The sequence below is a fragment of the Corvus hawaiiensis genome, chromosome 4 (assembly GCF_020740725.1).
Source record: "Corvus hawaiiensis isolate bCorHaw1 chromosome 4, bCorHaw1.pri.cur, whole genome shotgun sequence".
Taxonomy (NCBI): Eukaryota; Metazoa; Chordata; class Aves; order Passeriformes; family Corvidae; genus Corvus; species Corvus hawaiiensis.
In genome coordinates, this window is record NC_063216.1 from 70,977,761 (window position 1) to 71,002,414 (window position 24,654).

General features: G+C 38.4%; 1 protein-coding gene across 1 annotated transcript in view; it reads right to left on the reverse strand.

Moving 5' to 3' along the window:
• Window positions 1-6,307: 6,307 nt before the first annotated feature.
• SEMA3E (semaphorin 3E) overlaps window positions 6,308-24,654 on the reverse strand; it is a 132,937-nt gene continuing 114,590 nt past the window's right edge. Inside the window, exons 12-17 of the mRNA XM_048301900.1 lie at window positions 22,860-22,951; window positions 21,646-21,687; window positions 18,381-18,547; window positions 12,763-12,830; window positions 11,126-11,265; window positions 6,308-9,563 (exon numbers count right to left, since the gene is read on the reverse strand). Coding sequence (XP_048157857.1) covers window positions 9,111-9,563; window positions 11,126-11,265; window positions 12,763-12,830; window positions 18,381-18,547; window positions 21,646-21,687; window positions 22,860-22,951 — 962 coding nt within the window. The 3' untranslated portion in view covers window positions 6,308-9,110. The remainder of the gene's footprint in view (window positions 9,564-11,125; window positions 11,266-12,762; window positions 12,831-18,380; window positions 18,548-21,645; window positions 21,688-22,859; window positions 22,952-24,654) is intronic.

Below are 24,654 nucleotides of genomic sequence, written 5' to 3' on the forward strand. Positions count from 1 at the left end.
TGATAGGGAAACCACAACTTCTCTGGGCAACCTGTTCCAGTGTCTCAGAAAAAAAAAATAAATTCTTCCTTTTTTCAATCTAAATCTGCCCCCTTTCGGTTTATAATCATTATCCCTTGTCATGTTGCTACACACCCTAGTAAAACATCCTTCCCCATTGTTCTTATAAGCCCCCTTTTTATATTGACCAAAATACTGTCTCCCCAGAGCCTTCTCTTCTCCAGGCTGAACCCCAGCTCTCTCAGTCTCTCTGCAAATGAGAGGTGCTCTATCCCTCTGATCATTTTTGTGCCCCTCTTCTCAACCTGCTCCAAAAGGTCTTTCCAGTGCTCGGGACCCCAGGGCTGGATGCAGTACCCCAGGTGGGGTCTCACAAGAGCAGAGTAGAAAGGGAGAATCACCTTGTACGACCTTCTGGCCATTCTTCTTGTGATGTAGGCCAGAATAGGGCTGACTTTCTGAGCTGCAAGTCAGCATTGCCAGGTCTCATTGAATATTTAATCTCCTGGTATCCCCAAGTATTTCTCTCAACCCAGTCATGCCCCAGACTGTCCAGATACAGGGGTTTGCCCTGACCCCAATGCAGGGCCTTGGACTTGACCTTCTTGAACAACATGAGTTTCTCATGGGCCCACTTCAGGTCCCTCTGGATGGCATCCCTGCCCTCGAGCAAATTAACTGCACCACTCAGTTTGGTGTCACTCACATGCTGAGGGTGCATTCAGTCTCACTGTCTGTCATTAATAAAGATATTGAAAGGTCCTGGTCCCCTGAGGGAGGCCATTTTTTACTGATCTGCATTTGGACACTGAGCCACTGACTGCAACTCTTTGGATGCAACCATCCATCTAGTTCCTTCAGGAACTTTCCCAGGAGAAGAGGGTGGGTGTGTGTGGTAGGGGTTTACAACTGCGTGAGTTGTTCAGGGGATGGCCATTGGCATGATAAAAAGCACCATCCCGCCTTGCAGGATCTATCTCTTATTGGCCACAAAGGCCAGCTTGTAACCTCTGGTAGTGATTGTTCATCCCATCTGTCTTATGCAGACCAGAGTCTTGCCATTACACACCCAAAAACTCACCTTCTCCCCCTCAGGGGTTGTAAACCTGGCCTCTGCAAAGCACCCTGTGATTGTTTTGAGTCATTAACATTTCAGTCTCTCACAATAACCAGCTCTTGCTGAAAGAAACAAAACAGTTTGTCTCCAAAGAGACTATGAAGAAACTTCTTTAATTCTATTGCAAGGTATCTACTGCTTTGAAATTTATCAGATTGGTTTTACTTAATTCAGGTAAAAGTCTTGTCTGTATTAAAGAAAGGTACACCATCTGTGCTGCATAAATCACTGCCTTGACTATGCCCTTAATTATTCAGACCTTGGTCTCTTTGCCTGCCTAGACCTTGTGTGAGGGAACAGCCTTTGTTATGCTGATGACAGGAAGGTTCAGTTTCAGGTAAAAAGAGATTTCCCACAGCATGGCTTTTGTTTACAGCTACAAAAATAGACTAATTGCTTCATTTGATACATTGCTTTAATGTGGCTTAAACCCACCAATTCTTATGTAGAAGATGGACTGAATATGAGACAAGAAAGAGATCAGTCTCTTTTCCATCTCTCCTCCTTTTTATGTCTTTTATAGCCTTATGTCCAGTGAAACGGAAGGAAACCCACTTCCCCTATAGCCTGAAAAGAATGGGAACTAACATGATTATTCTGCAGCCTTTGAAAGTGTAGCCCATGTTCATATTCAGCTGCCACCAAGCTAATAGATTGATATATTCTCTTTTCCTGTGGCCTTTGTGTAATTGCATTCTTGATGGCCCTCTCTGCAGTTAGTTTGCAACTGAAAGCTCTGTGGAGCATATGGCATCTGCTGACTAAAGTTGGCATTCACTTAATTTTAGTTTTGTGGATCCAGATTTCCAAGAGGGAAAATTCAAACTACATGTGTTGCTAACAATTACTTCCTTTTTCTGCCTCCTTCCCCTGCATTGCATAGCATCAAATGCAATAAAGTGCAAGTAGTCAACTGTGAATGAGAAAGACTCCCCACACACCAGTCACCCCACAGCATCCTTTGCTCCTGCCATATGGTTTTGCAATGTCCCCCAGAAGACTTCACAATCCATGTGCTGTCTAATGCCTGGATCAGACCAGAGCTGCACATGAACACTCTGAAAACAGTAGCAAGAATCATCTGTTTGGGGACGTGCTCCCTGGCACAAGCTGTGACGTGGCAATCCTCTCGGCAGCTTCAGCTCTACTGACAGCTATAGAAGAGGATGGAGGGGGCTTCAGTGGATACTGACCCTATATTCACCACCAGAAAGGCCACTCTTGCAACTCCTTTTCCTCCATGGTTTCCCAATTTTTGCATTTTAAGTGCTTTGAAAAGGATGGATGGGATGGAAAACCTTTTTTTTTTTTTTTTTTTTAATCAACGAAAACATGTTTCTGCCTTTCTGGAGCATATTCTCTTTGAAATTAAAAATTTCTCCACATTTCATAATCTACCCAGGCACAGGAACTATGATAAAAAATCACAACTCAAGGTCTTCTATAAAAGCTTCTGTGGGTGAGCACTTCTTATATTATAGACACTAACCCCATACCAATATAAATAACTCGCAGCCAAATATTCATCTGCCAGCTCACAATTCCCTGTGCCAAGTGCAACATTTAATGAAATTCAGAAAACAATGCCATGAAATTGTGGAAAACAGTCAAAAAGCCAGAGCACAGAACAGACAGGGTAATGTTCTAGGCTGGGAGACTCATAATTTTATATACTGGAGGTTAAATAGTTTTTTTTTCATGCGTGCACTCTTAAAAGGTCAGTGCACATTAAAAAAAAATACTATAGTTTTCAGATGATTAAAAAAATCCCATCTCTAGTCTTTTCCAAGATGATTAAAAGGCAGAAAGGTAGAAAGGCAGGTACTATTTGAAAGTTATATTTCAGGTTTATGAATATCTTCTTTTTTTCACAGAAATGTGGTATAAAAGTGTGTTAAAACTTAATTCCCCGGATTATAAGCAAATCCAAATAAAAAAATGGTTTCTTAAAATTAATCTCTGATGAAACATGACCTATGAGAGGTGAGAGTCCATTAAGAAAAAAAAAAATCCCTCTGAACAAAACCATTCCCCAGTATACATTTTCTTGTTGAATGCTGTCAACGTCACCCTCCCCAGTGACTTTGTTTACTAGTTCTCTAAGGCAAAATTGCTGAGAAGTAGTTACCATATTTTCATATATATTGACAGCTCTGATATTTTGGAGTATTTATTTTGTGACAAAAATCAGCTTGAAATATTTTTTCTGATTACCTGAAAGCATCGTGGTGGAGTTAATCTGATGAATCCTCTCATGCTAATGAACACATCTTAAAAGGATAGATTGCAGTCTAAAAATGTATGTTTCTTTTCACCAATGATTAGAATGGAAAAAAAAAGAAAAAAACCACAAAACCCCAAACATACAATCAAAATCTAATGCCTTCCCCTTCTCCTCCCCACCAAAAAAAAAAAAAAAAAAAAATCAAAGAACCCTGAACAACTCTAGCTCTTGTGCTTTAAATACTAATATGGACTGTACTCTGGACTCAGTGTGACAAGAACATAGATGGACATCTCTGTAAAAAGGATTTATAACCTAACTAACCTGTGATTTTTCACTCTGACCCTCTTCTAGAATCTTTCACTCTATAACAGGAATGACTGAGGAGATTGTATTACCAGACTATAGTACCAGAAACCAAAGCTGCCTGCCTGAAAGTAATATTGATTAGTACAAATATTCCCTTACTCTCTGCTTTTGGAGCACCAGCTGGGGTCCCCCTGACGATTTGACTTGCCTGCTCACCTGGCACTGCTCTGCATTGCTGCAGCACGACACTGCACTGTGACATGGGGAGCTTTGGCCACAGGCCTTTTCTGCTAATGTAAAAAAGAGATTAAAGGATGCAAAAATTTATTTTCATCCCTCTGGTGGCTGCTGTGAAGCCAATTTCAAACATAAAAAGCACTATCAAATGTTAATTTTTTTAATGATTGAAAAGTAGTATTGTATCAAGTAAATGTTTAAGGAGAAGAAAATATAGTAAATTAAATACTAATGATCTGTATGCTTGAGTTAAGGCCACAGTTGGAATATTTCCATTACCTTGATTATGACACAGTCCACAATGCATTCTTCAAGTTCTGATTAATAGCACTTTTCAATACACCTAGCAAATTAAAATGGAGAAGATGCTCATGGTGCATTAATCATGCCCAATGGTCTGCAAATTTCATCTCTTATTATTGGTAAAGGGAGAAGACAGCGAATTACAGCGGTTGTGGTTTATGATGATGATGATGATTATTGATGTTATTATGTGCCTTCATGGACATGCTAGAAGTCCAAGTTGAGGGGACTTGGCAAATGTGATTCTTCAGAGTGAGAAAAAGTCATTATGAGCTATCTGTATGTATGTTGGAAATGCTGAAACTCAAATTGACTACAGATATTTTGAGAGTTCATACCCGTGCTCTCTGTGGCTTCTGTTCCAGAGTGCAAGGTGCTGCAATCTTCCAAGAGCATCTCGCTAGCGAAGCCGCTCAGCAGGATCAGCTACCTACGCTCACACCCGCATGCACGCACAAACACACGGATAGCTTCAGGAATATGGGTAGACAGCAAAGAGGCAGGGAGAATCTTTGCATAGAGTTCCATGGGAGCAGTTTATTGCTTCCACACCCTGAAGGATTCCAGAAGCAAAGACAGAGAACAATGGAGAGCCCAGGTTTAAATATGGGAGTGGGTGAGTGCCAGGGACCAATGATCTGAGGGCATGAGGGCGGTACAAAGGCGGGACTAGGGGATGGGAGCCAATGGGGAAGGTCTGGGGGAGTGGCAAGGGGCAAAGGCCAATGGGGGAAACTGGAGTGGGGAACTTTCTGGGATATGAAACACGTAAGGTAGCAAGGGGGCTGGGCGGTCAACAGCCAGCCAGGAACACAGAACTGGGGTACATTACCATAACTGAACAAAGCATTCTGGGAGAGGCTTCTCTTCTCACCCTAACCTCGGAGAATTCTCTGGTACTAGGGACTGTCTTACCCAAGAACTCTCTTTGTTCTTTGTACCCCTGTCTCACTGGCCACCACAGCACACAAGCAAAGTAAAGCAAGGAATTAATTCACTACTTCCCATGGGCAGGCAGATTTTCAGCCGCCTCCAGGAGAGCAGGGCCTTGTCAGACGTAACAGTGACTTGGGAAGACAAGCACCATCAGTCCAAATATCCCCCCCAACCTCCTTCTTCCCTCAGTTTAGATACTGACCATGATGTCTGGAATATTTATTTGGGTCACCTATCCCAGCTGTATCTCCTTCCAACCTCCCATGCATCCCCAGCTCCCTCACCCATGTGGCAGTATGAAAAGCAAAGAAAGGCCTTTGTTCTGTGTAAGCCCTGCTCAGCAATTAAAAAAAAAAACAAAAAACTCCCTGTTTTATCGACCCTATGTTCAGCAAAAATACAAAACATTTCCCCACAGTAGCCACCGTGAAGAGAATTAACTCTACACCAGCCAAAACCAGCATACCCTCAAAATTTAATAGAAAATAAAAGAACAAGGGAAACTATATAACTATGTAAATTATGTTGATTCAAGCAGTTCTTCAAATATGTCTATTACCTGTGCTATTCAGGTACCTGAATAATTCCCGTTCAGGGCAATTATTTTTCTCGCTTGCCTACAGAAAGTGATCGGTTTTATGCTACAGAAAAGAGGTGTATAGCCTAAAAGCTTATTCTGAGGTATAAAAGCCAGGAATTTCACAGCAGGTTAACACTCTCCTGCCCTGATGTCCCAAAAGAATCTGAGAGCACAGTAGTTTGCACAAGGTGACAGTAATCTCACCGACAACAAAAGAGCAAGAGCAAAGCAAAGGAAGTGTTTAGTCCAAGTGGTCTGGCTTTTCCTTCATCACGAAACAGGGTGGAGTCCAAAGTTTTATCCAAATTGTGGTTTCTCAGTGGATTTCCATCAGTTAGAATGTTCTGGGCTTAAGTGACCGTGTTCCACTCTGAAAATACATTCATCCACCAGATAGACTAAATCTACTCGTTACCCTGTGCCACATTTCCCATTTGGCAACTCTATACAAACATCTTTCTGTCCTTATCTGTGGTCTCTGCTCATGAAATTCATGGTGAAGGACATCTGTAGTTAACAATGTGTGACTAGTGAGCTGCAGATAATCATACTGTCTGGGGAAAATAAATTATAAGAAATAATATAGATTATTTCAGCCAAATATGGTTCTTAATTATATTTATAATTTGACCACTTCATGCACATACGAAATACATCAAACTCATAATGAAAAGAAGCAGACAATGCCCCCCAAATATACAAAGAAGCATTTTAAATAACATTGTGTTAAATGCACATTTGTGCATATCCTTCCAAAATACATTGTCACTCTTTCTCTTCTTCCGTAGATGTCAGAGCACTCTTTGAACAAGACCTTTTAGTTCTGAATTCTCACAGGCATTGCAGCCATGAAAGGAGCAAGGTGTAAGAAAAATGTTAAATTTTAAAAGTCAAATAAAAAGATAATGCAAATCTCCACGTGTAAACACTAAAAGGATGGGTAGCTAAAAATACACACTCTCATATTAGATCAAGAATCCTGATTTCCATATCACATGATTTCCACTTGAAATCTCAGAGAATGAGACACAAAGTTCCATGAGACTGAGATGCTATAATTCCTTTCTAATAGTTCATTAATGATACATTTAGCACTACATACTTGCAAATGAATCAAAAAGTAAAAAATAACTCCCATTGCTCTTTAAAAGAAGGGGATTCCATAATTCATCAGAAAAGTATTTTAGTAGTGTTTTAAAAGCTTTCCACCAACGATGTCAGTGAAGTTTGTATAGGGGATTAAGTATAGATCAGGGATGCTTGTTCTGTGTGTGCTCTCTGCCACAACCTCCAGTGCTGGCGCTTTCCATACAGCTGTAAACAAATAGGAGATCCTAAATGTAACTAAGTTCCATTAAACTGTTATAGAAACATGAATTTATCCAGTCTCCTCTCTCAGATCAAAGCTAGAAACTGCATGAATTCATGCAAGAATGTGGTCCAGGCTCATCTCTTAGAGAGGTATTGTAGCTAAACGAAGTGCAAACCCTCAGATACACTGATTCCCTCCATCAGGCTGATGGAGATTCATCTGCTGCTATACCCACATCAGGTGAAACCCTGTTTTCCTCACACTGTGGTTGCTGACAGGGTGCCATGTGCTCCTTCCAAACACCAGTTTGGACAGAACAGTCTCTGCTCCGAGAGGAGCACAGCAAAGCTCACTGGTCCTGCCAGCTGCTGTGAGTTCCTGTCACAGCCTGTTTGGGAAACACTGGTTTAGCACTGATTGCTGCATTTGGTAACACAGCAAACCACAAATCTCTGTTACCCAGACTGTTAATTCCCACTCTTCCCTGATTAGAAGTTGAAGCTCAACATGAAACTCTTTGTAGCTGATGAATCCCTTGTATATTTTCTTCATGACACAAAAATCTGGATCAGTTTGGCTATTTCCCCTAGTGGCATAATGTTCTTATTTTAGGAATTAACTCATTTGTAACTAACCTGTGTTTACATTTAAGTTGTGTTTATGTTTAATTTGTGTTTAACTTCCCTATCTTTAATTTTTTTAATATTCAATTTTAAAAAATCAAAAATCCAATTTATATTGTAATATTAAATTTCTCAGGTATTGAAATGCTTGTTTTGCTGCATTTTCTGCATCTGGTTTCTTAAAGCAAGCTTTTCTTAAAGATATATATATATATATATATATATATGTATATATATACACACTTTTTTTTTTTTTTAAGTAAGTCTTGAAAGACCTAGATTGTAAGCGACTTAGTTCTTTTGATCTCTTTTCCTGGTATCAGTCACAAGAGGAGCAAAGCAGCCCTTTCAAACAGAGATCTCACATCAGAAAAAGATTTATGTGGACCAGATCCTGAAACTATAGAAACACAGCTGCATAATGCTGTTTTTGTTTTTAATCTACATCCTAACTTTTTATGACTGCATTTTACCGCAAAAGCACATTAACATCATAAAACATCAATTATTTTAAATACTGCCTTTCCAGTATAAATTACTTCCAACATTGCCTACTAAATATGTGGGTTTAGCACATGGAGACTAAAAGTGTGTGCTGAAAGCAAACCAGCTATGGATCTCGGTAATACTTCTTTGCTTACATTTCTTCAGAAAAGTAATTTAAATATCGAGTTTCCCTTTCTTTTGCCACAAGAGGGCGATCCCTTAATTCGTGTCACCATGAAGGCAACGTACAGACGCAAGATGGACTCGTTTTCTATCTAAACCATTATTTCAGCTTCTTGTGTAGGTAAATTGATGAATCTCATTCTGTCTGTGTTCTCAGCATGCATGTGACTTACATGAAGTTACTAGGCAATATTATTTAACTGTGGGAGCACACTGCTCTTCATAAATGACTGATACTGAAAAGAGGGTGGGAAGTAAATAGGATTTCCCTTCATTATCTTTAGAAATAGCAGTACACTGTATTAACACAACTCATTGATCTCAGTGATAAACTCAGAAAGGTCACAATCAAAAGGAATAAGTTCTTAAGACGTGCTGCTTTCAGAAGCATGAGAAATTTGTGAAACAAAGAAAAGATGTGTTATACTTTTCATCCACTTGTGAATGCTTTAGCTATTTGAATTTGTTAAATATGCCATCATGTGCAACAAGATACAGTGCAAGCACGATCCACACAGGAAACTGATTCAAGCACTCAAAGTCTGAAGATTGTCACATCCTCCCTAATGCAAAGCTCTGATTGCATTGACTTACTTAGAACCAGATAGTTGGGAAGATTTTGTTTAAAATGCTTCTGAACAGTCATCATGAGTGTACAATATAACTTACCATAGCATTTTTGTTTTCAGTCCCACTATTTTACATATATAAACCTGTGAAATTTACTCAAACAAAGACTGATTTCTCCCTTGTAAGTCCAAATAAAATTTTGCTCAGAAACAGTGGATGGGTTTTGTCCATCAAGAGTCAGCTATGTTCCTGGGCAACCGGTAATGCTCTGGCCTGATCCTTGCTTTCTTCTCCTGTGGGTTGGCATATTTCCACTTGGATGGAGACATTTTCAGCTTTTTTCTCTTCTTATCTGTACACCACACTTTTTCACAGTATTCTTCCACCCTCTGGAAGTTGCTGTAACCTATCAGTTGAAGAAATTCCTTATACCATGGCTTTGAAGCCTGAGGTATACTGCTCTGCATTGGGCATGGCATTTTGTGAGGGATCTCCTCCTCATAGTCTTTATTGAACATTTCATCTACACGTTCCTCCTCAACTATTTCCAGGTTGATTTTCCTGACAGTGTGAACAATGCTGTGTTCCACTGTCTGACAAAAATAAGTCCCTGCATCCAGCCGATGCAGCTTCAGGAATAAAAGGCCAAGGTCCATTTTTATTATTCTATCATCGGTCTTCACCTGAAAAAAAAAAAAATGCTGTTATAGAGCACAGGCCTTTGCTATTATATTAAACCAGTGCTATTATTTCTGAACTGTACTTTCATGACCATAGTATTAAATTTTGAGAGGAAGATTAGAGATCCACAAATTTTTAATTCACAGGGATTTTTTAATGACAAAAATATTTACTTGAAGTAAAGAAAAGATTGAGCTGTAAATGGAGAACCTTCTAAAGAATCTGGGAAGCATGGAAGAACATATAGTGGAGCAGACAGTTTCCTGTTTTAATTGCAGAGGAAAATAAGTGAGAAACATGCAAATAATCTACTGGATGGAAAACAATAGGGCATTTGCCAGCTGACCTGTGGTAAGGATTCCTGTGAATTCTCTTGTAGACTGGTATGCTTTTGAGGACACATTAATAGGTATTTGTATATCTAACTGCAGGATCGTTATGATCTTAAGGCCTCAGTTCTGTGTCTGGTGTTTGAGTTCCTCCTACAGCTCCCAAAGGCTGCGTTACTGACTACAAGACATTCACAGATGCTGGCAAGCAGGGAGCACTGAGCTGTCTAATCCAGCAGCAGGAGTGGCCACAAAAATGGTATCCTCAGCTTTTCATTTACCAAAAAGGTGATGAATTTAAGCAGAAGTACTGGGTGATGAAGGGATCGAAAGCAGCCCTGAAGAGAAGCACTTGGGGGTACTGAGAGACGAGAAACTGGATGAGAGCTGGCCACACCCACTTGAAGAAAGCCAAGTGTATGTTGCGCTGTATAACAAGAAGTGTGGCCAACAGGTCAAGGGAAGGATTTGTCCCCTTCTACTCTGCTCTGGTAAGACCCCACCTGGGGTGCTGCATCTGGCTCTGGGATCCTCAGTGCAAGGCAGAAATGGACCTGTTAGGCTGAGGCTGAAGGAGGGTCACAAAAATGAAGAGAGGAATGGGGCACCTCTCCTGTGAAGAAAGAGAGAGCTGGGAGTGCTCAGCCTACAGGACAGGAGGTTCCAGGCAGACCTTATTGTGACCTTTCGATACTTAAAGTGGGGTTATAAGAAAGATGGTAACTTTTGTACCAGCCCCTGTAGTGACATATCTACACTGTAGTGGTATCTACATTGATGTGTATCAGAGAGGTATTGAGGAATAAATATAATATCACCTATGAAGGACTTTCATAATGGCAAAATACATGTAAAAAAGGCAGAGAATCCACCAATATTCATTTGCAAAAGATTCTATAATGTAATGGACAAGGCTGAAAGAATGAATAGATGTTAAGCTGGACTAACACTAGAAATAATATGTACACATTTCACCCCTGAAAAAGCATACCAAGAGAAGTGATGGATTTTCTTAAATAAGCTTCACTACATTTCTAACATCTGCATTCAAGATGCTGAATGCAAACACCAGGTGAAATTCTCAGGTCTATTAACTCAAGAGACCAGATGAACATAGTGATTTTCGCTGACACACATATACATTTCAGCAACTGATGACAGGAATTCAGTGAAGATGTAATGTTCCTAACAACAGGCTCTTTTATTGGAAAAAGTTAGTCTATAAGAACATTTACCTCTTCCTTCTTAGTTTCATGTGCTCGCTGGACAAACCAGATTACTTTTGCTTGTAAGGTCCGAGGGGTGCACTCCAGAAGGGTGCTGTTGTACTCTATTCCATAAACAAGTCTCTCCTCAGTCTTCTCCAAGACTTCACCTGGAAGGGAAATAAATGTTTCAAAAATGTGTTACTGCAAGTACTTGTTACACTCCATACTTCATTTACTTTTAAGAGTGAAGCTTAATTCAGATCCAACCATATAGTGACTGAAAAGTAATGTCTAATGGAGGTCTGGCCTGCTAAATGAATTTTCCCATCATCCCAGACTTTTACAGTATTTGAACAAATTGTGCTGTGACTCACCTAAGATTATACACAGAAAAACAGATCTCAGCCTTTCACACTGGTAATTTCTTGTGCCTGGTTCTTATGAATAGTTAATTTCATTTTCACTCAGTGAAACAGGAGGATTCAAAACATGTTTAAATACAATAAATAATTCAATTCTTTTAGGGATAATGACAGCACATAACCTTTTGCAGAATAAAATTATAAATACTTTAACCAATATTATATACATCCATGCTATACATGTGTAAACTGAATGTATAGTTTGGGCCCAAGGGTGCTAATAAAAACAAAGTGAATGAATTTAATCAAAATTTAATTCTGGTTTTCAATCCAAAAAAAAACACCTAGAGGAGGATAAACTAGTTGTTACACTGGATAAAAGCAATTGCCTCATTAATGAAATCATCTTATTCCATAATAGTGAGAAAGGTTCTTGAGACCACATAGCTTTATACCTTAAAAAATACACTATTTTATATATTGTGATTTCTCTCTTGTATTTCAAACTTGTGGAAGAATTAGCACTTAATATTGGAATATACTTCACCAAAATGTACTATATCCTCCAAAGGACTTCAATTTTAATGAAGCTTTCTCTTGTAAATATATATATATATATATATATATATATGATATATATATGATATTTAAAATAGTGTTTCTCTGGCTATCTTTCTTGAAGAACCTTTTTTGTTTCATTTTTTTCTCCTACAAATGTATTGTGTGTTATCCTGCAAAATACTGAGGATTTCCAGGCAACTGTTTTCTTTCTGTTTTGCTATTCCCAATACCCATGTTTGAAATCCTCACTTTCTAAGGCTTGAACAACAGCATTAGACACAGTACTCTATCTTTTTTTTTTTAAGAGAAAACTTGATAATGATCATAAATACACATTTTTGTTCTGGCATGTCACTGGCCCTTCCTGTGCTTCAATTCTGTCAAAGTGTCCTGGTTATTTAATGCACATTTCAGGATGCAGCTCCGTTGTTTCTTATTCCTGCCCCATCTTTCTGCTTTTCTTTCTGTTGGAACCCATTGAGATGCATTATCCACGATTTTGGTCTGAATGTCAGTACTGCAGGACCACATGAACATTTTGGGATGCTCCTGACCTGCCACTGAGACAGTCACTCTTAGACCTGGATGTCAGGGGCTCGTCCCCACAGCCCTTATAATACTACAGGAACATGCCAGTGAAAAGAGGCGAGTGAGATCATGGTCTGGCTCATGCTGTTGGCAAACTCTGTGGTGGCTGTTCCAGGCATTTACAAGCAATTTGTAGGTGTGTGAGTAGATTACCTGTGAACTGCTGGCCAAAGCACTGCTGCGCTGCATTTCCGTGCCGAACATCTTGTCTGCGGAAACGTCTGGAGGGGAAAAAGGGGAAGTATTTGAGAGAACATGTTAGCTTACATGTTGTTGGGTTTATGCTAAATTGGCATTCATTAAAAACTTAAGGAGTTAAATCTTGATTGCTAACAATTTACCATTGTTGTGAGAAGTACTCGTTTATAAATCAGTATTTATAAACCTACTGGGTGACAGGTGTACAGTTATCTGGAGAAGAGGCACAATTATGTTTCCATTTTATATATAACTACACTGATGTTATAAATACTAAAACAAGATCTTTTGAACCAACTAGGTAACATTCAGTCAAAGGGACCTTTAGTCTCTCTTTGGGTTCTCTCTCTCTCTCGCTCCAGAAAAGAAGGAAATTTTCCTTTTTTAATTTAGAACAATTTCCCATTTGTGTGAATAGTACTTCTTTTATCCCTCACTCTCATGTCATTTTTTTCACTTGGGAATCTCAAAGCACAGAGGAAATACTTTCTTTTATTTCACCTTTGTAGCAGACAGTTACTGAGCTTGTTTTGTTCAACAGGGAAACAGACACATTCATGAATGCCCATGCCTAGAAAATGAACTGGTGGCAGAACTGTGGTCAGAACATGGGAGCCCTGTTTTTGACCTGGAACTAATGTCTGTGCTTTTGAAAGAAAATAAGGTTTGGGGGTTTTATATGCATTTACAGAAAAAAAAAAATTAAAACCATGATTATGTGGTGCATTCCCAGAAGAATTGTGCTTTTATATCGCATTTTTTCTTTGAATGTCCTGATAAATAAAATTGTTTACTTGGGAAATAAAAGAGTCTATTGGAAGGCTGTATCTTGCTAGATTAGTATGTCCAACAACCTCAAATTTAGTTTCTCTAAGCATGAAGAGTAATTCTACACAGTATTGCCAAGGCCAATACAACAGATTAACAGAAGAAATATGCAGTGCAGCAAATCTTTCATGGTAGGTATGTGTACAGTATAAATTATTTATGTTAGAAACAAGCAAAGCCAAAGAGTTCTGTTACTCTTTACTTTTACTACTGAAATAATGTTATTCTACAGTTCCATGTGAACCCAAAAGATAAAATTTTAACTTGGCACAAATCAATTTACTGAAACTATGCATATTTACACCATCTAAAGGCCTTGTCCATTGATGTTACTCATTTCATTTCTAACCTGGCAGTAGACAGTGATTATTTTCTGAGTTGTGTTATCCATATGGACTCCTGAGCCAATGCTCTTGGTGGACCAAGACCACAGCTTTAACCTCCACTGATATTCAGTGAAGAACCAGTGGTTTTTACACTGTTGTTCCAGGGGAATCTGGAAATTCCGTGAGGAGTGCATTGGGATTTTAGGGAGCAATGCTAACAATACTTGCATCCTATTAAAGAAAAACAGAGATTCTGATGTAGCAACTGGGCCTTATTCTGCCCTGGGAGCTCTCTTTGCAATGTGTAGTGTCAGTGCTGATAAATGCTGTCACCAGGTTTGCAGGTCTGTGTATGTAGATTACTCAGAAGAGACATCCTCCTACACAAATATACATAAACACTATAGGATATGCATTAGCCTTTAAAAAAACAAACAAGACAGCCCTGCTTCTGTCAGGTCCAACAGCCCTATCTAGCAGGAACAGGACAGGTAGTAGGCAGGTTCTATTTATTTATCAGTTCCTTAAGATAATTGTAAAGCTAAAAAAATCCTAGTTCTGTAAGACAGGGTTATTTCTCCAGTTTTCAGAATCATTAAAGAAAAAGAAACGTTTGTTTTATGGAATTTAACTGTTGTGACTGTGAAGACTGGGGAAGTTACCAATTACCAGTGCCTTCACTTGCTATTTTCTTGAATAGAAGGAAAGAATGGGGAGAAGTTCTGAAAGAGAAGGAGATGCTGGAGATAAACTCATTTCACAAATACTGACAGAAGCCTGATTTTTTTTTAATTTTTTCTTAGAAATTATTTTACTCGGAATTCTGTGAATAATAGAGTATCAGACTGAGATAAATTACAGAACAATTTTTAGTGATTAATAAATGTACTGAATGTACGGAAGTATCTTTTGCAATCTCTAATTTCATTAATTTAGATTCCAGCCCTTAACCCTGTGCTTTCAGGAAGATAAGTAAAAACGATCTGCAAGATAGAAATACAGTCATCACCATCGTCATCATCGTCATCATCACCATAATTTTCATTTTTCTTTATAATTTCCCAGGAATGTATGAGGCAAAATCAAAATGTCTAGGGAAATAAAGGCACCGCTGTGGTTTGCATAAATGTATCAGTAGACTGCATGCTTGCTGGTGGAGTGGGTGATGGGGAAGGAAGCCAGAGAGGGAGAGGAGGCAGGGGAGTGACTGTCAGCTTCTAAAAATTAGCTAAAGTATCACACTAGACCTACCCAAGCTCAAAGACATTTTAAAATTACTTCAGACCTTTTTCAGCCTGCATGGTGAGCTGGCACAGCAAAGAATCTCACCTTTAGAATTTAGTGCTTGTTCAGATAAAAATTTAATCTGCCTAAATCAGGTTGTAGAACTAATAGTGAGCTAAATCATTTAAGTCCTGGATCTCTGCTTTCTCAAGTGCACTTCATGAAATTTGAATGCAATAGAAATCCCTTCTGCCATCTGAGGTATTTGCAATATGCAGGAGCCATACACCTGTAATTACCACGGAACTGTGGTGTGCTGTGCTGCCAGCATCAATATATGGGATTTTGAGCTCAGTTTTTATTTTTCCTTAATTAAATCCTACATTTAATTAGTTATCCAGGCTATGCATGTACAAGGAATTATAGACTTTCAGAATTTAAAAAATTATTACCAGATGCCAAGCAGAGGGTTTTTGTATTTATGCTTCACTTCTCTCTAAATCCGTTACATGCCTTAGTTTACAGATTTCTCTTTAATGTTTCTCTAAACACTTGTTATACCCTGGAGGCATCAGGATCTAAAGCAGACAGCATTTGGATCAAAGTGGGGAGGACACGTTGTACATCCCTGCCCCAATTCAACTCTTTACCAGTAGGACTGGAACTAAAAAGAGAGCTTTGAGCAGTGCCCTTACTCACTAGCAGTACTGGTCTTACAAATCAAAAGTCCACCTGAACTTACAGCATGAGGGCCACATTTGAGCAGACAGAAGTGGTATTAAGGCCAGCTCAAGTGTGTTGCAATGTAAGGCACAACTCCATGACTTCAGTGAAGGGAGGGATATCAGGAACAGGAGAAACAAGTGTTCTTCAATGCCCTTTACACTCACATTACTTATATCACCATGTACAGCTCTAGCAGAAATCTGGAGCCCTGAGACAAGGCCAGACTAAGATATGAATGTTCTGGGATGTGGCATTAATTCTGTCTGGAGCCCAAGGAAGCCATGGCAGAGTTATCAACTACTCAGTGCCACTTGGTATCAGAAAACTCCAGGCTGTCTACTGGGACCTGACTTTTCCCGTAGTACTCTTCACCTGGTACGTGACGAGAAAACAACCTAAAACAACTTCTATACACGTCCCTAGTACCTGTCCCTCTCCTGTCCCTGCCACACAGTTAGTGTAAGGTCTTAAATTTAAAATGTTCTGAGCTTCAGCTGTGACCTAAAGTGAACAAGGCGAATGCCATTCATGCCTTTCAACACTTGCTGGCTGTTCCCCAAACTCCTATATGTAAAACAAGTTTTGCAGACTTTGAGAACATTCAATTGAGTGCAAATCCCTTCTCCAGTGCTACAGTGCTTATCTTAAGAGAAGGAAGGAGATAACAGCAGTATTTTCTTCTTTTAGAGGCTGACCTGCTGAATGTTGGGGAGGTAAGGCATAGGAAGGTGCCTGGGGTGCTGCCCATATCACTCCACCCTGGATAAATGTGTTTTCAGGGAACTTAAAGGCTGCCACTCTGGAAATTGTCTTAGTTGAGAAACATGTACAACAAAGTTCAGTGAGTTTCTCTTATCTTTTCTTAGACAGCAAGTAGCCTGCACAACATAAATGGTGATACTGCTAGCAAGTTAAAGGCTGTTGGGAAATTTTTAACCTCCCCTTCCTTTCCAAATGCCTTTTACATCATTAGATGAGTAACCCATATGCTTTATCATTATGATAATCCAATTTCTACTTCTACTGTAGGACATTCATCTCCCTGGCCCACTATATAGCTGCTCATCTTTCTTAATCTGGGCCCTGAAAATTTTAACCAGACTCATCTCACCCTGAGCAGTCAACCAGAGCCCACTGCTTCCCTTCAGGTCTATTCACAAAAGGCACAAGAAAATTTTGCAATCCTGCTTGCAAAAGCAGTTCAGGTTTCCTGCTTGGTTTAACCTGTGCCTTAGTGCAGTAAATCCAAGAGATTCTTAATTATGCTGAGTCACAGACTGTGTTTCTCATTTGTATTTTTAAATGTGCCTTATCCAAAAAGTGATGTTACCAAAGGTAACATGACTGTATTAAATATCTTTTATAAAACTCTATGGAAATGTCTGTTATGCCTGATAATAGTCCACCTGCATTTGTTTGAGTGCATCCAGGTTCATGGAAAGATAAGATGTGCAGGATGAAAAATAAATAAATACAAAGCCCCACCTTCCTGATTTTCTTTAGGAAGCAATAATACATTTGGGATAATATGACTTGGTTGGGACTGAACCACCTCCACCAGTTTTGAAAACTCTCTCTGGAATTTATCAAATTTATTCTTGTAGTCCTTTTAGGTCTAATATAAATAGGCATGTATTTTTAGAACCAGTTATTGCAAAAAAAGGCACAGAAAGGTTTTCAATTGCACATTAGCAAAATTTTGCTGACTCAGGTAAGAAATTGCTCTCTCTAGGTGGCAAAGGTGACTAATTTTATGAAAAGGTCTGGATTAAAACACACGTTCTAGATACTTGATCTGTGTAGCTGAATTGCAGAACCTGGATTTGAGAGGGAAGGGAGGACAACAGGTCCCAGGGAAATCATTGAATGAAAGTGTAAAGGTCAAGAACCACCCAGTGAAGGGTGGTACCAAGAAAGAGTCTCCAAAAGGAAGAATTAAAGCACCCAAATCAGGTTTCTGATTTGAACTGGCCTCTAGAGTAACTTGCCTTTCCATGCACTGCAGAAAACCTAAACCAAACCTTAGCTTTTGCAGAAATTCTGATTTGATTTTGGCTGGTAAAGGTATATTACTATTAACAAAAATTCTTTGCTTTTTTTTAGAAATTCTGTTGTATATGTTATTGCAGTCTAGTATCCTTGCTGTGTAATACTACCAAACTAGGTCTCTGATGTTCAAAGACTTGAAAAGATTCTTAAGGAAATTAAGGTTTACAGTGTAATACAAATAATTACAAAATTACTTAGCTTTAGTCATAAATATATTCCTGGTACAGCATTTTATGCCATCCTGTGAGTTTGGTTCCTTGCAATCCCCTAAGGTTATGCTGATAAATTAGCAGCTGACATCTCACTGTTTGGTTATGTCTGAGGGGGAGATACGAAGTTGCAGAATACTTTGTGTTGCAGTAGAAACTGTAGATGCAGACATTTTGCAAAAAGCGTATCAGAAAAAGCACCAGCTCTCACCTCTTTGCCTGCACTCCTGTGGGGTAGTATCGCGAGCAGGAGATCCCATCCCAGGCGCAGTAGGGATCCCGAGCGAGGCAGCAGTCGGCGCAGGCTGTGCCGTACATGTCACACTGGTGGAACTTCACTTGAGCTATGACTGACTCGGATCCCACGTAGAGCTGTTGCTGCAAGAAATACACCACATAGGATTGCTAGAATGTCCACTGAAACTTCTCTTCCCAATGCAGTTATTAATTAATCGTTGCTTGCCGGTTGCGCATCCAACCTGTGACCTGAGGGAGGCAGAGTTACTCTGTAGGAAAATATCTGATTACAGATTAAGCTCTCCTACTGAAGGACAGGGAAACAGAAAGAAGGTAAAATGAACAAGTTTATTTTGTCATTTCCTCGCTTCTGAAGTTTCAGCTTTGTGTTTGAATAGGCAAGGGTTTATATTTCCTTTTCTTCGTCAAGATGTTTTCCAATGCCTCCCTCTTTACACTTGTCTGTCACTTAACTGATCTGCAAAAGTCCCCAGCTTGACATAAAAGACGTTAAAAAAAGAAATTCAGATAGGCAAGGGTTATAAGCAAACTCAAAATGGGACTTTTTAAGTAAATTTAACTCTTGATGTGCCCACTTAGAACATGGTCAGTATTTACATGCACAGTAGTGCTATGATTTGTATAATCCCTCAGTGCACAGGAGATAAATAGATAGATAGATAGATATTTAATTGTTTTCCTGTTGTTGTGCAGTCTTTCCTTACAAATTAACTGATCACTATCTACTTCTTTAATGTTTATTTGCAGAGTTTGGGTGGGGTTCTTTTCAGCATTGACTGTTTGAATCTTTTAAGTTCACATAGATGTCTTTTTCAAATCAAATGACAGATAAACAATCTTATTCTTTAGATGCTAGCACAATAATTTCAGAAGAGAATACCTTGAATTTACAGGAATTTGAGAAAAAGTCTTGTTGCTGATGAATGTAAATTTTCTGAACACAGAAGTATTCACTGTGCACTGCAATAGAAACTGCTTATGCACAGCTCACTTCCACAGTTTTACCAGTCAGAAAAAAGATTCCTAAGCTGTGCTCATCCTAATGGCCAAATTTAGTCATAATTCCTACTCTTCAACCAAGATTTCAAAATCTGGTATTTGAAAATTACTTAAAGATGGAAAATACTGACACCTCATTTAGTCTATCACAAAATAAAGATTTTAATCCAGGTAGTCCATTCTTGTTTCTTATTATACCTCTCATATCTCTTTAGATCACAGAAATTTAACTTTAAGAGATGCCATGGGAAGAAATTAGGAGAGGCTGTTAACAGCAGTGCTTGAAGAATTTTTCTGGTGAGATAAACCAGACGATAGTAGCAGGAACTCAATCTGCCAACTGGAATGAAGAGAAAACCTAGGATACTTGTTTGAGGGGAATTCTTTGTCTGCAAGCACTGCAGTGTGATTGTCCCAGAAGGCATGAACAGCACTTTCAATGAGACATACGAGATGAGATTTTCTCTTTTATCTTTTAGCAGGGGTAAAGACTTCTTTAAGTCTTGGTAAATCACAGGAGGGAAAAGAAGCATCTGATATCTAGCCAACTAAACATCAAAGAACATTCTTTCCCAGTCTCTGCAGATAACTAGCTCAGTCCTGAAATCTGATATTTTATGTACCATGACTTGGTGAAGACTGGTCAGTGTTATAAGGATATGGAGACATAGGTAGCAAGGAGGTCTCCACAGGCTCAGTAACTCCAAGTTCAAAAGAGATCAGTGAAGATGCTTGAGGTACATAATTTTTTTCTCATATACTCAACTAAGTTATATTCCTGCTGATTTTAAAGACAAAACTACTTGGTGCCAACTCTGTCCTTAACACTTATTCCAACATTTAATTGTCCTCAGTATCAAAAAACTGTATCCTAATTCAAGAATAAATTTATCTACATTCAACAAGCTGGTCTTGGCTATTTAATCTGATATTGCTTTGCCACTGATGTTTAAGAATCCTCATACATGCCATTTACTTCATACAGTAAAATATGTGTATATGACTCTCCTGTTCTCTCTCTGTCTTCTCTTTGATATTTTGAAAAATATTAAGCTACTTTTACTTCTCACAAGAGGTTTTACTCTTCAGCCACTGGATTGCTTTGGTGTGTTTGTTACAGTTCTCTCCAGATTTTCCAGATATACCTTGAATTAGTAGAGTTAGCAGCCCTCTTGGGAGCTGAATATAATGGAGGAATGCTACTTCAAATTTTATCCTTTTTACTCTTCCAACACAACCCTTTAACCATGACAATTCATTGAGAGTTAAAGGTAAGGCAAACATCTGAAATGACAGAGAGCCTTTCTCCAAATAATCTCTTAGGTGCAGTGTTAGACAATCTAGTCTCCAGAGCTGCTTTCACAGCCCATTAGGAAAGACTGATGTAGGAAATAATTCAAAATTTTTAAACCCAAATCCTCCTCTGAATTAGCATCACAGAACTTTGACTTTCTGCATTACCTACGGGAAGAATGCAAGTTGATTAGACACCAAGACTAAAATAACCTTTTGAGGCACTCTCACACCTCCTAAAACTGCAGTTTTCATTCTTTGTTATGTGTGTTTCACTGTGTTTATGTGCACCTACATTGCACTGGATGTCTAAAATCACTGTTGGACATGTTGAACATTAAGACATAACTGTCCTCAGATGTTTATAATGGCTCCATGCTGAGACGATACAATGATATGATAAGGATGAGAATCTAACCACAAGAGTAATAAATTGGCTGTTGATTTCAGAAGATACTTGCAGAAACTCAAAAAGGACTCAGATCCAAACAGCCTTATAGGGCAACTGAATATGTGGGAGAGCCAGCAAGGCTCTTTTTGCACTGATATCCCCATGGGGCTGAAGTCTGCCTGCATTTATCAAAAAAGAACTTTTCTGTGAATTGCTGTATCCATCCACCAAGCTAATCTCTAGTATGACAGTAATTTATGAAACAGATTAGTTTTTATCCATTTTTTTATCCATTGATATGCATGATATTGTGAACTAAGGATATTTAACATTAGAACTGAAAAACATAAATGCATTATAAAGAAACAGAACATATAACCAAGAGTTTGTTACCAAAGGATTACATGTATCCAACCAGATCTCATTATAGATGATGTACATCTGCCTATGTATCTATGCATCTACCTCTGTGAAGTTTACAGCTTTATTACATTTGAGTCACAATCATCACATTTCAAACTTGTAAAATACTTACCCTTTTTGAAGAGATTTCCATAGAAATAATAGGAACTGGCATCTAAAAAAACAGGAAATACTTGCTTGGTTAGAAAAAAGAGTATCTTTTTGCTATGGAAATAAATCAGGTAAAATAGGATTGATATTTACTTATTGCATTCAGCTTTGCTAAATACTTTGACTTTCTTTAAGAAAGGTATGAGGAAATTGTGATTTTCAGAAGTATTGTTTTAAAACAGTTTATTTAGAAACAACCAGCCAACACTTAATCCAGGATTATCAGAGCTACAGGAACACTACAATTTCCCTGTCAAACATGACATTAGCTCTTGCCACCACTGAATCTCTTTTGTCCTGCTTGAGAGTGATAAGTGGAGTGTTTTTTATAACAAAACATTCATTGAAGATAAGATAAAAATAGCAGGAATTCCTTCTTTTACCATTGTCCTCACTACCCTCTGCTCAGATTGCTTGGATCAATACATAGCCCCTCATAGTTCAGTTGAAAAGTAGTTTAATCAAGAAGGGCAAATTCTGTGATTTTCCCCCCAGGCAACAAGTCAATAGTTACACTGCCTAAATTCAGGTACCAGGTTTAAATGTCTAACTTTAGACATTAGATTTTCCCATTGGTTTGAAGCAGGTTAGCGTCCTGCTTGATGTGGCATGATGAGAATGCTCAGTAAGAGAATTTTAAAATATTAGCTTTGTCACGTGCCAAGCACTGAGCTTTAGTCATTGGTTATTTTTAGCAGAATGGAGTTCTGCCTCACTAGGGCCCAGGTTTGCCCACTGCAGAGACAGACTAACTGATTCACTCTTTCTGAGGATTGGGCTTTTTATATTTGGACCTCATTTAAGTTTCCAAGATTGCATTAAAAGTGTATAACTGCACATTTTTATGTGTGCAGTTATACTCTTTTAATTACTTAACTGGATATGAGGGAGAATTAAACAAAATTCAGTAAGTTTCTAATTAAAAGTTCCACTACAATGTCCAAGTACATAAATAGAAAGGCAGTAGTTGTGATTTGCTTCAACATGCTTTGGTACTTGGGCCATTAGAAAAACTTCATTTTAAAATGAAGGTTTCTGTCATAAAATTGCTAGATATTTAGAAATTTCTTGCACACAGGTATTATATATTTCACTATCCTCAGACTTTTTTTAGATATTTTAATTCTGCAGAAAATTCAAGACTTGTGTATATACTTCGTATACAGCACAGTTCACCTTGAATACTTGCAGCTCTTCAAGAATCACTTCTTCCATTGATTCTGTCTCTTGATTGTAAATTGTTATGACTTTCAGCACAATACCATTATCTGAATATAAATTTAAAACAAAACAAAAGTAAAGGTTATGATTGGTTGAAACATTTATATGGCCTTCAAATACCTGAAATGACTACTTCAAATTGATAAGGGATTGAAATGTATAAATATGAAAAGATAGTTACATATTGCTTTCACTAATGAGGATTCTTACTCTTAGAAAATGTAATATTTGACAATTTGTCTCCCTCAAATGAGTCAACTTAGACATTTGTAAGAGACATAATTAATTGTATTTTTCAAACATTGGGTCATAACCTTTTGTGAAAGCAAAAGGATCACAGAGAGTAACCATACTTCAGAAAAAGAAATGGGAGTAGGTGGAAGCCTAGTGCATTGAAGCAACAAGTGTAAAGTAGCTTTAATTATAGGACCTAAGTGTTTACACTAGATAGGAAACTACTAATATCCTTAATTGCTGACAGCAGCTCCATTCACCCAGGCAAGAGTACAAAAACCTTCAGAGGTTCATAGTGCACAATTCTCACCCTCCTCTAAGGAAACACTGAGCTGCTGTTGAGCTGAAGGTGTTAGTCAAAGGGAGATGAACCAAAATATAAGATGCACATTCAAAAAGACCAAGGCACATTGGATTTAGATTTATCAATCTCTCTGTCACTGCAACTATTGCAGGAAATTAAAACACACAAATAACATCTGGTCTTCCACCACTTTGGTTTTTCCTTGCTGGCTATTAATAGGAAAGCCTTGCTGTCCTTAATCTGAAAATCTGTCATCAACAATGGCAAATATCACTTCCTTTCTTCTCTTACTTTCAGTCATCTTTGATTTACACGGGAAATATTAAGCAGGGAAGCACTGGGGAAAATGTTCAGCAAAAGATCAAAAGGCTGAAACAAAAAGAGGAACCATTAAACTGGGGTCATACACCATTTTTCAAAGAGAATATGTAATCAAAGGCAACCATTTTGCAGTAGAACAGTGAAAAAATTTGTATTCCAAGCTCTGATTTTTATAAGTAAGTCTCTCTTCAAATCCTGCTGACAGACATGTAAAAGCTCTGATGTTCAGGCTTTGCCTTTGATGAACCTTTCTAACCTGCACTGCTACCCTAAGGAAACTTTCTCAACTTTAAGATGCTGCTTACTTATGTTGCACAACAGGTGTTGGACTGGGATTAAAAAAGATATATCAACCCTTTCTTAACATTATATTGTCCAAAGAAGCCATGAGTTTTCTGATGGGAGCTTTGCTGGAGTAGTGATTGCAAGTTTCATTTCAGAGTTTCTAAAACCCAAATTCTTTTGCTGGAATTTCATATCACCTGAGATCAGACAGCTTGAGAACACTTGGGGGGGGCCAATCTTGCACAGGTCTAAAGCACACACTTAAGCCCCTTTGGATTCAACTTTGATGAACATAAGACTTGTGTACAAGAATATCTGATGCAGTCTCAATCAGAAATTCAAGGAGAAAATATAAAGAATGTAGGAGCCACTGTACAATCTGCTGTACAGAAATAAGTGACACATTGTACAGGGTTTTACAGACCACAGTAAGTCCTTTACCCAGACCATACTGAGGCATTCAAAACCTTAGAAAACAAAACTAATATAAATAAGACTTTGCTATTCTATGAACATGCTTTTTTTGAATGTTCTCAACACTGAAATGTACTTACCAGAGGAATTTCATTAGTAAAAATAATTCACTGGAACTTCTTTCCTAGACAA